At 41.4% G+C, this 15,331-nt stretch overlaps 1 protein-coding gene across 4 annotated transcripts in view; it reads left to right on the plus strand.

The window, feature by feature from the left end:
- Positions 1-940: 940 nt before the first annotated feature.
- The window catches only part of GMDS (GDP-mannose 4,6-dehydratase), a 293,913-nt gene continuing 279,522 nt past the window's right edge, over positions 941-15,331 (plus strand). For 2 of the 4 annotated variants that reach the window (XM_083358402.1, XM_083358403.1), the window contains exon 1: positions 941-1,057. Coding sequence is in view for 2 of the 4 variants with exons in the window: in XM_083358400.1 (XP_083214526.1) it covers positions 1,603-1,647 (45 nt within the window). In the remaining 2 variants the exon portion in view is untranslated. Of the gene's footprint in view, positions 1,058-1,413; positions 1,648-15,331 lie in introns of those variants that run through there. The other 2 variants (XM_083358400.1, XM_083358401.1) reach the window with 1 other exon arrangement.

Consider the following 15,331-nt stretch of genomic DNA (forward strand, 5'->3'; position numbering starts at 1 on the left):
GATCTAAGCGGGGAGGGGCGTTATGTATTGGGCTCAATGGTAATACCACGCGGGTTGCTGGAGCAGCTAACGGCTCTCCAGCAACCCAGACTACAAGTCTCCAGTACTGCTATTGGCTGTCCCTAGGCAGCAATGGTTGCTTCAAACCTATTAGCTGCCACCTAGGGGCTAGACTATATATTGCAGCTAGTTACAGCCCAATTCTCAGTTCAGATCTTGCATGCAATAAACCATGAGTTTTCGTGAACTCACTTGCTTCATCTTCATTCCTGTGCCAAAGAACCCGCTACACAACATAAAGCATGAATGATCAGGCGCATACTATGATATTACGCAAAGACTCAGTTTCCTGGAGAAGTCCATAATGCTGGGGAACGATGAAGGAAAGAGGATGACCAGCAGCAAAGTGATTGGATTCAGCTCGGAAAGTTGTGAACGCGCCAGCGAGAAAACTACAATATCGAGTCGAAGACGGATTATCTGAGAGAGCTGTCTCTTTACGAGGTCCCTGAGGGTCGGCACCGACTTGATGTCACTTTATCCATCCCGAAGTCCTTCCTGGCTGCACTTCATTCCTCCTTAAGTAGGTGGCGCCCTCTCAAAAGACTTTCTTCCCGGAGCGCATGCGCTCCACGCGCCGGGCCTCTTTTCCTTCAGCTCGCTAAAACCCGGAAGCATCCTTCAGTTGGCTGTGCGCGTGTCGTCCTTTCAGTTTTCTCTGCCTGTGCTTCCCCCCCCCCCCCGTTCCTGCCTCTTCTCAACCCCTTTCACTTTTTTTTTAAAACACCGCCGAGCTCTTCCTTATAAATTATATATATTAAAAAAAAGGCAAGCCCCCTACCCCAATTAAATTTGACCTTCCTTTTGATTGGCTGGTAGAAAAGTTGCTGCCGCTGTTTTTCAAGAAGCGGAAGCGAGAGGCCGGCCGGCTTGGCTGAAAGGCTGCCTTGGCGTTTGCGTCTCGTTTCTCTCCACCACTTGCTATTGGTCGCGGGGCGCGCGAGCCTAGAATAGAAGCGATCCAACGCTCTGAGCGCGCGGCAGGACGGCGGAGCGGGTGCGGATGGGTGAGAGCGCGCGGAGATAGTGGCGCAGAGCTGCGCCGGGTAGCTAGCAAGCAAGCGAGCGAGCGAGCAAGCAAGCAAGCAAGCAAGCGAGGGGGAAACGACGGGCAGGGGAAGATCATCCAGTTACCCAGAAGAGTCGTGTCGAAAACGAACGTGGAAATGCAGCCCAAATCCCGGCCGTACCAATAGCCAACGCCAAACTTTCCTTTCTGACCTGCCCACCCCCACCCCCCACCCGCTTTTAAAGCCACAACCCCTTAATTCTGGAAGCCTTCGTTATCATTTCTGTTCTTTCAGTGCCATTAAACGGAGGTTTCGCCTTGACGGTGTCCCTCTTTCCGGGTGCTCTGATCAGAGTGCATGGGCGACACACCTCTTTGCAAGTACAGCTCATCCAATTGCTAGGTTCCCTCCCATTTCTCTGCATCCAACGGAGAATTTCTAGAGGCCCTCCCCTCTTAAGGCTCTGGAGTATCCTCAGAAGCAGGAAAGCACCTGCCCCAACTGTGAATTGGCAGTTGACACCTGTGCAGGTATGAGCACCAAAAAAGTAGCTCTCATCACTGGCATTACTGGCCAGGTAGGTACAGTTGAACTTAGTTTCATCTAATGTTATAGAAAATATTGCATAACATGCTTTATTCAAGGCAAAGGGTTGGGGGGGGGAAGGAATGGGGTGCTTGGAAATCACTGGGCAAAGGAGATCTATGCAGATTATTTATTTATCCATCACCCATCTATTTATCCATCACATTTTTACACTGCCTATCTCACCTAAGTGATTCTATGCAGCTTACAGTAAAATATTAAATGCTGAATTTACTTCCTGGTGTTTCCTGCAATGCATTCCTAAGGACAACCGTGGCAATGAATACACTTGTTCATAGGTATATTATAAGGGTATTTGATGTTGACTGTGTATCTAGTTCAATATTTATGTATTGTTTGGAAAGTTCTCAATGTGCTGTTTTCCCCCCACTTGTAATACTTTTAACAGAGGATTTAAAAAAATGGGCATTACTAAATACAAAAGTCTATTTTTTTAACTTATAGGTTGTCATGGTTCCATTTCATAAAGCCTTATGTTTTTAATGGTATATTAAATGGTATATTAAAGGGGTAATTTTTGTATTTCATATAAGCAGGGCAAAATAATTCCTATAAGGAAGAACCACTTCCATACAAGAATATGTAATATGAGAAGTTCCCCTTAAGTATATTGTGCTTAGAATTGCCCAAATGTCATATGTTTTTTTTGCTCATTTAATAGAATGATCTGAAGGAAAAACAGTTACATCTCCTTGGTAGCATGTTTAGTAATTACTAAAAGAGTTACCAGGATTTTATAGAAGTCACATCCTGGAATGTTTTTGATAGGTAATCAGAACTGATAATATTTTACTATTTGAAAGTGCATTTTCAATATGCAGACAGGCTGCCTGCAAAATGGCTAGCACCTGATCTTAAAGTTTAAGGCCTCTATCTAGCCATCAGCAGCCCATGACTATAAAAGCTTAGCAGATAGGCAGCTGAGTACAGCGGTTTTGGTATGGAAATGAGAGGGAAGGTGGTTTTTTTGTCTTTTTAATGGAATTAAAGGAGCCTGAAGCAGCCTAAGGCAAATAGAGTTGCTATTCTCCAGCTGTAGGGCTGACCTGGGTATATGTAAAGAACAGGTGACAAACACTCTTTATTTTTATTAGGGCCATGATAGCTCTATCAGTAAAGTGTTGAGCAATAGGCAGTGGCCTTTGTTTCTTTGCACAGTTTAATCATATCCTTGTGATTTATAAGCTGATCCAAAATGACCCAGGAAGTAGTTGATAAATTATATCTTGACAAGCTATTTCAATATCTGGGTTTAAGTTGAGATGAAGACAACGAAGTTTAATCACGAAGAATGATGATAATTGCCAACCGGTCCTGTTCTCTTTTTCTAACATTTATTTATTTAATTGATCAAAGTTATATGTTGCCTGGCATATCAAACTGCTGGCCTGCAGGCCGGATGTGTCATGCCGAAACTGCGCCCACCCCCTTGCCGGTAATGGGGGAAAAGTTCTGATACGTCACGTGATGTCACATGACATCATGAGTTTGACATGCCTACTCTAGGCAATTTACAGAGTAGAATACTTAGTGACCAAACAACAATAAAAAACCATACAACTAATGTCAAATGACAATAGAATGACAAAACATCCAAAGCAAAGCAAGTAACGTAAGCATCTACAAGCAGTACAGAATGTGCATCTTTATTGAAGTATCACAGAATTAGTAAAGGCGACAATGACATGTTCTAGACAGATAGAGACAAAGCACTGTGCTTTGCCTGTTTTGAGGTAGAGTTGGATTTCAACAATTACTGCAACAATGGACTTCCAGTTCCCCCACTATGCAATAATAAATCTTTTAGGCTCAGTTAGATCAAAAATTCAGAAAATGCCTCAGTTAACTCTGCTGGCATGTTACGCATAACTCCCATCCTGAACAAAAGAGAAACAATTCTTTACTCATTTATTTTTTAAAAAGTACAGTCCAATCAGGTGTGTATTTACAAGGATCTATTGTGTCCTGCTTATCTTCAGGGAGTGTTCTCTTTCTGTTGACAAACCCTGTAGCAGCTCCAGGTCACACAAAGCCTTCATTCTTAAAATGGCTTTGGAAAACTTTGACTGCCTCTGCAGCCTCTGAAAACTGCACTAAAGAATATTCTTGTGTGATTTTCAGGGGCTCTGGTGGCTGGGCAAGAGCACAGCCCTCTTATGAAACTTCTAGAGGCCATATGAGAACACATCTAATTCTTGCACAACCTGTTGTAAGAGCAGGTTGTGCTTTCTAGAATACAGTTGCAAGAAAAAGTATGTGAACCCTTTGGGATTACGTGGAGTTTTGCATGAATTGGCCATAAAATGCGCTCTAAACGTCATGTAAGTCACAACAATAGAAAAACACAGTCTGCTTAAAATAATACTACACAAACATTAGCTGTTGTCATGTTTTAATTGAACATAAGATGGAAACATTCACAGTGCAGGGTGGAAAAAGTATGTGAACCTTTGGACTTAATAACTGGTTGACCCTCCTTTGGCAGCAATAACCTCAACCAAACGTTTCCTGTAGTTGCAGATCAGACCTGCACAACGATCTGGAGTAATTTTGGACCACTCCTCTTCACCAAACTGTTTCAGTGTAGCAATATTCTTGGGATGTCTGGTGTGAATCACTCTCTTAAGGTCATGCCACAGCATTTCAATCGGGTTGAGGTCAGGACTCTGACTGGGCCACTCCAGAAGGCGTATTCTGTTCTGTTGAAGCCATTGTTGTTGTCAGAATCCATTTATATCACATTTCATAATTGTATAGGTAGAACAACGTGCTATTACTGGGGATTCTGCCATCTCTCCGAGGGGGGGGGAGAGGATGGTTACTAAAGCGATTTTCAAACAACAGGGGATGTTTTAACGAGGGAAGGGAGGGGGACAGACAGATCTGGTTTGTATCTTTATTTACAACTGAAAAGGGAAGCAATAACCATAAAACCAAGGAGAGTTCCCTTTCCCATGGAAGGACCTGACACCTAGCAACTGACGACAGCCTGACCAAATGGATGAGGGGAGGGACTGGAATGGGAATGGTTTATATAGGATTGAAATGTAACTTTTTTCAGATTCCGTCTTGTATTCCCACAATCGATTCCTTCCTAGTAAACATTTTCCTTTTGGACTAAACTTGCATCTAAGAGTTCTTATTTCCTAAGATGTGGATTGAGGTGGGTCCTGACAGTAGTCGGAATCTGCTTTAAGAGTCAACCTGGAAGGGAAAACCTTACCGGGGGACTTTGCAACAAATACAAATGTCTGGCGACGAAGCAAGAGAGGAGGGAAGCCCCATGGAGGGGGAGTCTTCCCCCCAAATGGAATCCCAGAGACAATGGGAAACTGAAGCAGCATATTCCCCCGGGGAAGAAGCGGTGGAGCAGTACGACCGAAAACCCCGGTGGTCGATGGGCGTTGGAAGGAAAAGTGAGTGGGAAAAGGCTTCGGGAGAAAAGACCCTGAGGCGTAGTAACCACCAACCAGAATGGAGGCAAGAGATGGAGAGTTCCCTGCACGCCAGCGAGGAGGAGCGGATCCTGGAAAAGGCCATTGATCTGATGAAAGCAACCCTGAGTTCACTGAGGGAGGAGAGAGCTGAAAATCGCAACCGAGGCAGTGCCTGGGGACGCAACTGGAAAGGTAATGGAGGGGATCCAACACCTGAAACCCCGGGGCCATCCAATGGAACAGGAATTGCTGCCTCAGCAGTACCCACCCCCCCAGAACCACAGATGGGGACCAGGATGAGGAGCGATACCGGCCACGGCGCAGACAATGCTCCAGCCAAAGACTCCCGCCCCTGGAAGTCAAATTCAAGGGGGAGCCATCACGACTGGGATTTTTCCTAACCCAAGTCCTCAGCTACATGGAAGAGTATGGACGGGACATCCCCAGTGACAAAACACGCATCCGAATTGTGCAATCTGCCCTGGACGGGATGGCTGCAGACTGGGTGGTGAACTTGCATGACTCCAACGCCCCAGAACTCAATGACTTCAACCGATTCATGTCATCTTTGAGGCGACGGTTCGAGGATCCTTTGGCTGACCGTAAGGCCCGGGAGAGAATCAAAACGGTGAGGCAGGGCAGGCGAGCAGTGGCTGATTATACCCAAGAATTCCGAGCCATTGCCAGCAAGCTGAACTGGCCAGAAGACATCCTCCTTAGCCATTTCAAAGACGGTCTGAACTACGACCTGTATGATGCTTGCCTGCCTCGAGGAGACCCACCCCACCTCGACTGGTACATCCTGGCGGAGGAAGTGGAAATAGACCTACTGAAGAGACACCGCAGAAGAAAACCATGGGGCCGCCTGCCACCCGAGCAAACACGCGAGGGGGAAAACCCACCAGCCACAGCCAAAAAATCAACAAGTTGCTTCAACTGTGGGAGAGAGGGCCACCGTGCTGCAGAATGTCGTTCAAAAGCCCCCCCACGAAAACCAGAGGCATCATCCTCCAAGAAGCCGGGGAAGCCCCAAGGCAACACAAAAGAATCTTCCATGAAGGGGACAGAGGCTGTAGAGTCCACAATTCCTGCCAGGAACTGGGACTGGACTCCGGCCTGCACCGCAGGGACGGTGGACAACTCGGAAGACAGCTCAGAGGGAGAACCATTGGTAAGTGGACCCCTTCCACCCATACTTAAGACAGTGACTATATTAGCTTCCCCTATGCCTGAAGCAGCCAAAATAAAAGCTCTGATGGACTCTGGGTGCATCCGCTGCCTTATCAGCCCAACGCTGGTGGAGAGATTGAGCATCCCAGTGAGGAGGCTAAAACATCCAATCTCTTTTAGTCAATTAGATGGGACAATAGCAGGGGGAGGACCAGCCACCCTAGCCACTTTACCAATCCACCTATCACTGGGGCCCCATGAGGAGGACATAACGTTTATAGTGGCCCCAGGCATGGAATGCCCAATGATCCTAGGACTGGAATGGCTGAAGAAATGGAACCCCGGGATAAACTGGAGGACAGCAGAACTCAACTTCCCAAAGGGGGGGCAGAAGAACGTAGACTCCAAAAGCACCCCCCCAACCCAGAGGGAGGAGACAGCAGCAGTGGGGAAAGAGAAGGGATTACCAGAGATACCGGAGGAATACAGGGACCTGGCTGAGGTTTTCAGTGAGGAAAGAGCAGATGAGCTTCCCCCCCACCGCCCCACAGACTGCACCATAGAATTCAAACCTGGGGCAAAACTCCCAAAACCCAGGATGTATGCCATGAGCCCAAGGGAAATGGCAGAAATGGAGAGATTCATAAAGAAAAACTTAGAAAGAGGATTTATTGAGCCTGCCAAACCCAAAGTGGCCGCCCCGGTTCTGTTCAGGGAGAAGAAGGATGGGTCCTTTTGTTTGGTTGTGGACTATAGAAATTTGAACACAATTAGTGAATGTAATCTGTACCCCCTTCCCCTAATGAAGGATATGTTATCCCACCTATCGAAAGGAAAGATTTTTACCAAACTAGACCTGAGGGAAGCATACTACCGTATTAGGATTAAGGAAGGAGACGAATGGAAGACTGCATTCAACTGCCCAATGGGGTGCTATCAATTCAAAGTATTGCCATTCGGACTGCAAGGGGCCCCCGCAGTCTTTATGCAATTAATTAATGACGTGCTGAGAGAGCACCTATATAAGGGGGTCCTGGTTTACCTCGATGACATCCTTATCTTCACAGAAACCAAAGAGGAACATATCAAACTAGTCAGAGCAGTCCTGAAGAAGTTGCGAGCTGCCCACTTATATGCTAAATTATCGAAGTGTGAATTCCATCAGGAAAAAATCGACTACCTGGGATATCGCATATCTCCAGAGGGCATCGAAATGGACCCTGAGAAGGTCAGGGCAGTACTAGAGTGGGCACCACCCCGCACACGGAAGCAATTGCAAAGTTTCCTGGGGTTTGCAAACTTCTACCGCCAATTCATCCCCGCATTTGGCCAAATAGCCATGCCCCTCACAAATTTGTTGAAAACGAAGGGGGGTCACCCGTGAAACCCAGCCAGCCTCTGAAATGGTCAATGGAATGTCAAGCAGCATTTGAGAGGCTAAAGAGACTTTTTTCTGCTGAACCTGTCCTAAAACACCCAGATCCCGACAAACCTTTTGTAATACAGGCAGATGCGAGTGATGTAGCGGTAGGAGCCGTACTATTACAAGAAAATGATGGGGGGACATTGCAACCATGCGCATACACATCCAGAAAACTCACAGACACAGAACAACGCTGGCCAATATGGGAAAAAGAGGCATTCTCGTTGAGGTGGGCATTACTAACATGGCGCCAATTTTTAGAAGGAAATAAAATACCTTTCCAGGTCTGGACAGACCACAACAATTTGGAAGCACTAAAAACGCCCAGGAAGCTCACTCCTAAGCAAGCCTGCTGGTCCCAACATTTTCACCGATTCAATTTCACTCTCAAACACTTACCGGGGGGAAAGAACTTCCTTGCAGATGCATTATCCCGCATGCCCCAATATAACAGCACAAGAGTTACTGACTTTAAACCACTTGTACCGGAACAACAACTGGCAGCACCAGTCACCACCAGGGCACAAGAAAAAATGAAGCCGAAGGTAGATAGCCAAACTGGAATAGAATTCAGGAAATCTTTGGAAAGTGATGAATGGTTCCAGAAAAATAAACATGTGTGCACAATTAAAGATGGACTGCCGTGGGTGGGGGAGAAGCTATATATACCTGCCACACAGAGAATCAATTTCATGCAACTGTGCCATGATACAAAATCAGCAGGACACTTTGGCTTTGTAAAAACCTTACACTTAACTAAAAGGCAATTTTGGTGGCCATCTATGAAAAAGGACATAGAAAGCTATGTGGGTAGCTGTCAAATTTGTGCGATGGCCAAAAGACTGCAAGGGAAACCGCCAGGTCTGTTACAACCGGTGGCAAACCCCTCAGCCCCATGGAAAGAAATAGCCATGGATTTTATCGTAGAACTGCCAGAAAGTAATGGAAACACCGTAGTCTGGACTGTCACAGATCTGTTCTCTAAGCAAGTACACTTCATACCTTGCCAAAAAATCCCGACTGCAAAAGCATTAGCAAAACTTTTTGTACAGCATATTTACAGATTGCACGGGGTACCACAACGCATCATATCTGACAGAGGGGTGCAATTTACATCGGCATTTTGGAAAGAATTTTTATCCCTCTTAGGAACCACCCAAGGACTGTCATCTAGTCACCATCCTCAGACAGACGGAGCTTCTGAAAGACTTAATAATATACTTGAACAATATCTGAGATGCTATATTAATTTTCAGCAGTCCGACTGGACGGACCTACTGCCTTTTGCAGAAGTAGCATATAATAATGCAGTCCACTCAAGCACAAGTTACACTCCTTTTCAAGTAGCTACAGGCCAGAGTTTCAACCCAATACCAGAACTAACCCCAAAAGAACCGGTTATCCCTGATCTGAAGGAATGGATTGCTCAATTACAAAATACATGGCCAATCGTTAGGAAAGCGTTGGAAGATGCCAGAAAAGCATACAAGACACAGGCAGACAAAAAAAGAACCGATCCCACACCATTTAGGGTAGGAGAGATGGTATATTTATCCACAAAATACCTGAAATCACTCCAACCCTGTAAAAAACTAGGACCAAAATATATTGGACCCTTTCCAATTAAAAGAATCATAAACCCAGTAACAGTTGAATTAGAACTACCCAAAAATCTTAGACGAATACACCCAACCTTCCACTGCAGTCTATTAAAGAGAGAACAACAATCTCCACTACGAGAAAAAATCCCACCACCACCACCCCCCATCATGGTGGAAGGAGAACAACATTTTGAAGTGAAAGAAACCTTAGATTCCAGAAAACACCATGGAATGATACAATATTTAGTGGCATGGAAACACCTCCCCTCCTCAGAAAACGAGTGGGTTAACAAACTCCATGTTAAAGCACCTAAGTTGCTTAAGAGGTTTCATACAGAATATCCAAACAAACCAGGCTAACATTTATATGTTTTCTTTCCCCACAGATGGACTCATCTTTTTTCTGAAAGGAGAGCCGAATGTCAGAATCCATTTATATCACATTTCATAATTGTATAGGTAGAACAATGTGCTATTACTGGGGATTCTGCCATCTCTCCGAGGGGGGGGGAGAGGATGGTTACTAAAGCGATTTTCAAACAACAGGGGATGTTTTAACGGGGGAAGGGAGGGGGACAGACAGATCTGGTTTGTATCTTCATTTACAACTGAAAAGGGAAGCAATAACCATAAAACCAAGGAGAGTTCCCTTTCCCATGGAAGGACCTGACACCTAGCAACTGACGACAGCCTGACCAAATGGATGAGGGGAGGGACTGGAATGGGAATGGTTTATATAGGATTGAAATGTAACTTTTCTCAGATTCCGTCTTGTATTCCCACAATCGATTCCTTCCTAGTAAACATTTTCCTTTTGGACTAAACTTGCATCCAAGAGTTCTTATTTCCTAAGATGTGGATTGAGGTGGGTCCTGACAGTTGTGTTGAATTACTTGTATGCTTTGGGTCATTGTCCTGTTGCATCACCCATCCTCTGCAGAGCTTCAGTTGGCGGACAGATGGTCGTACGTTTTCCTGCAAAATGTCCTGATAAACTCTGGAATTCATTTTTCCATCAATGACAACAATCCGTCCAGGCCCTGAGGCAGCAAAGCAGCCCCAAACCATGATGCTCCCTCCGCCATGTTTTACAGTGGGGATGATGTTTTGATGTTGGTGTGCTGTGCCTTTTTTTCTCCACACATAGTGGTGTGTGTTTTTCCCAAACAACTCAATTTTGGTTTCATCTGTCCACAGTATATTTTGCCAGTAGTGCTGTGGAACATCCAGGTGCTCTTTTGTGAACTTCAAACGTGTTGCAATATTTTTTTTGGACAGCAATGGCTTCCTCCGTGGTGTACTCCCATGTACTCCATTCTTGTTTAATGTTTTCCTTATTGTAGATGTGTCAACAAAAATGTTAGCATGTGCCAGAGATTTCTGTAGGTCTTTAGCTGACACTCTAGGATTCTTCTTTACCTCATTAAGCATAAACCCAGACTGCAACTAAAGAATTTACACTTCAGAATATCATAAAATTGGAAGATATTACTATTGAGACAGAGGAATATAAGCAACAATTGTCCAAAGAACCGACAACTTTAAACGTACAAGGAATTATCACTATGGCAAATAACCTTAAGGACCAACAACATACTATGGGAAAAGGTAATGTGCAAAGATAGTGATGTTAACATAGAGAACATAGAAGATCAACAAAGACAGCTTCCTGAAAGCCTGGATAGCCAAGCATTAATTACAAAATTGGATAAGGCTCTCTATTTAAAGCAAATGAACCCAGACAGAACAGGAATCCAGACCGAACTGAAAATAAAGTTTTTAGAGCAAATACAGAGACTAGAACTAACAGGGCAACAACATAATGCTTACAAATGGTTTGGTTTATGTGGACCACTGATGGCTAGATGGCCTCCTTCGATTCAAATAATATGTATTGGAGCGAAGGGAGACCTATCTGGCAATTCAAAGGCCTTGGTCTGGAAACCTGATTGGCAAAAAAAGAAAGCCCAAGTTAGATTTTAAAAGTGAGTTCTTAGAGAACTATTAAAGATTATCTATCCTTGTAGTAATCAGTGATCTATCAGGATCTAAAATAGAAAATGTTTATGAGATAGAATTAGAATGTGTTTATGTATTTATTAGGCTTATTTTAGACATTATAATTTGTGCACTGACATAATGGAAATTTGGTTTATAGATCCCACGTTTGATGTTAAAAGACGTTTGATTATTCTATTCAAGAATTAAGAATTAGCTAAAATTTAAAGCAGAATCTGGTTGTGTATAAATAGTTCTAGATTGATAAACATAGGCTGTGGTCCTGTCAGTAATGTGTGATGTATTAGGATGTGAAACAGACAACATTTATTAGGTAGAACATAGCTACCCAGCCACTGTGTACATGTTAGATGCTATAGTTTTTGCTGTAATGAAATAAGGGAAATTTGGGTGGTGAATATTATTTGGGATGTTAAAGGCTAAATTTGAATAATATAATTAAAATTAAAATTAGGTAAACTTTAATAACAGGACATAGATATATCTCAATGAAATTGAATTGACAAATTTTTCAACTGACCATGCTACTTCTAGAAATTTATTAGTTTAAACTGGTTGTATGAAATGTTAAGGGAAATTGAGAAGGATGTTTTGATAATGTAACCTGAATTATGTACTGAAAACTCTGTTACTGAATCTCTGATTACTCAGTCATCATGATGCTTTCTAAATATGTAGATTTTAACTGAAAAACCAATAAAACTTGTTTAAAAAAAAAGAGAGGGAAGAAATCAAAGAAACCCAAACCACATATGCCTATTCAGAAGAAGGTGCAAGACCAAGAGACCAGAGACAGATAAGATTGACTAGAAGATTAAGACCCAGATATAATTGAAAAGGATGGAAGAGATGGGGATACTATCAGTAAATATTAATGGCCTAAATTTCCCCTCAAAAAGAAGAAAAAATTTCACACGGTTACAAAAATTAAATATGGATATAATTTGTCTCCAAGAAACGCACATTAAGAGGCAACATACCAAAATTCTAGAGCAACCAAAAATAGGCAAACTTTTCTTTGCATCGGCATCCCAAAAGAAAAGAGGAGTAGCCCTTTATATCAAAGAAACAAATTTATGTGGACCAAGAGGGGAGAATTTTAATGGTGGAAATTATGACGGATCAAAAGCAAATACTAATCATTGGAATATATGCACTTAACGATAAACAAGAACAATTTTATCTTAAACTTTATAACAAAATACTAGATCTGAACTGCCAAAATTTTTGCAAAATGGGAGACTTTAATGCAATTGTGGATGGATCTTCAGACTACAAAAGTGCCAAGCAAGGAAGGAAAGGAGGAAATCTATTACCTAGAGCATTTTTTAAAATGGTAGAAGAATTTAGCATGTTAGACATATGGCGAGAGAGAAACCCAGAGAAATTACAATATACATTTTACTCAAATAGACAGAAATCATGGTCAAGAATTGATATGATATGGATCTCATTGGACTTGAAATCAATGATTCAAGAGGTGTAAATTGAAGCCAATGACTGGGTAGACCATAATCCAATAAAAATGACCTGTTGTATCCCCACTACTATTTATGCTAACTTTGGAAGTATTGAACAGAAACATTAGACAAGACTCTGAGATTAAAGGACTAGAGATAAAGGGTGAAAAATATAAATTATAAGCATTTGCAGATGACTTGGTTTTTATATTGGAAGAACCTTTGGAAACGAGCACAAAATTGCTGCATACAATAGAACAATATGGTGATGTAGCAGGTTTGATAATAGATAGAGAAAAAACTAAAGTTTTGACAAAGAACTTAACAGTAAAATAGAAAATGCATCTTGAGAAAAAAAACCTTCCAATAGCCAAAAAAGTTAAGTATTTGGGAATTTACTTATCAGCAAGATATGCAACAATAAAAGAGGATAACTACATAAAATTACTAAAACAAATAAAACTGGACTTAGAAAACTGGAAAAACCTTCAACTTTCAATGCTGAGGAGAATAGCTACAATTAAAATGATCATTTTACCAAAAATACTTTTTCTATTTCAAACCATTCCCGTAAAATTAGAAAAACCTTTCTTTGACGAACTGAACACCATACTATGAAATTTATTTGAAAAAAGCACGAATTAAAGTGAAAATGTTACAAGACGTTAGAGAAAGGGGAGGACTGGGACTCCAAGATTGGAAGTTATATTACCAAGCAGCTATTCTAATGTGGATTAAAGAATGGATAACACTCAGAGATAAAAGACTATTATATCTTGAGAGGCATGACCTGCAGATCAGCTGGCATGCCTTCTTATGGTATGGGAAGAATAAAGCCCATAGAATCTAGATATAGATGGCATAGATATTTTCAGCACTTCTCTTAGAATGGGAAAAAATAAAGGTAAAAACTTATATTAAGATACCTGAATGGCTTTCAACAATGGAAGCTTTTGCTTACCCAAACTTAATTAATTATGATAAACTTTTAACATATAAGGACTTATTGGATAATGAAGGAAGATTGAAATCTAGACAAGACCTATATCAACAAGGTATTGATTTAGCATGGTGGCCATACTTACAAATTCAAACAAGATATGAAAAAGACTTGAAAACAACGGGGCTCTACAATGAACAGACAGAACTCGATCATGTATTGTTAAAAACAGATGAGAAGCTGATTAAAAAACTTTACAGATTTCTGCTTAATCTAAAAATGGAGGAAAAACAAATTAAAGAAACAATGATAATTTGGGCAAAAAATGTTGGTCACTATAGAACTTGAAGAATGGGAAAAGTTATGAGATAGAAATATTAGATTAAAGCTGTATCATGTAAAGAAAATTTGTATAAAATGTTTTATAGATGGCACATTACACCAGTGAGACTAGCGAAAATGTTTAAAAATTCTCCAAATGTTTGTTGGAAATGCAGCCAAAGACCAGGTACCTATTATTATCTCTGGTGGACATGTTCTAAAGCTAAAAAGTTCTGGCTTAAGATACATTTATGGTTCGAGAAGATGGTTAAAAAAACAAATAGAATTTAAACCAGAATTGTTTTTGTTAGGAATGATAGATCCCAATTATAATAAAGAGACTGGGCATTTAATATTACATGTATTAACAGCAGCGAGAATTATGTATGCCCAATATTGGAAAAATGAGAGTTTACCAACTGATGCTAATTAAGAAAATATTAGACTGTGCAGAAATGGATAGATTAACTTTAGAGATTAAAGAAAAAGAGCATTTAGTCTACTATAGAACCTGGAATAAATTTTATCAATGGGTAGACAAACGAATTAGAGAGAAAGGAATGTGATACTTATTTTTGACCTTATTCTACTAAGAAAAATATTATAGATTGAAAATTTAACATTATTTACTATAATTTGCTATATCTATTACTGTTATCAATAATTATTCTTACTACTTCTATTGATATATATCAACCCAGACAATATGCTATTTGCTAAATATTGAATGTAATTGGGGGAAACCCCAACCCCTCCCCCAACTTTCCCGCTATCCCAACCCCACACCCTATCCCTTCATTTTCCTCCCCACCCTTATAAAAACCAATAAAATTTACATAAAGAAATGCTGCTTAAACACTAAATAATGTTATTAACATTTATTAGGATGTTATGTTTTATAATCAATCACATATGGGAAACTAGTTTAAAACAATGTTGTTATGAATAGGGTTTTGCCAGTATTGCATTTGAGCTAGTCTAGATCTCATCTCTAATGCAGAGTCAGGAGATATTTTGCCATTCCATTTGTATAAAGTAGATGGATTTCAATTTATAACACTCAAGAGTGCTGTCAAGTTGCCTGGAAAGGGATATTCCACCATTTGTATTCTGTAGCCTTATTTAATTTGGCTTGTAACTTTTTGCCAGGGTAGTTCTTTACGTTCTTTTTTAACATCCCAGGTGCTGTAACAAATAAACATAATACGTGAAGGAAGATGGCATACCTTTGTCTTTAAAGAAGATTATAATTATACTTATTCCACAGAAGACTATAATGGTTAC

Source organism: Vipera ursinii, assembly GCF_947247035.1.
Source record: "Vipera ursinii genome assembly, chromosome: 3".
Lineage (NCBI taxonomy): Eukaryota > Metazoa > Chordata > Lepidosauria > Squamata > Viperidae > Vipera > Vipera ursinii.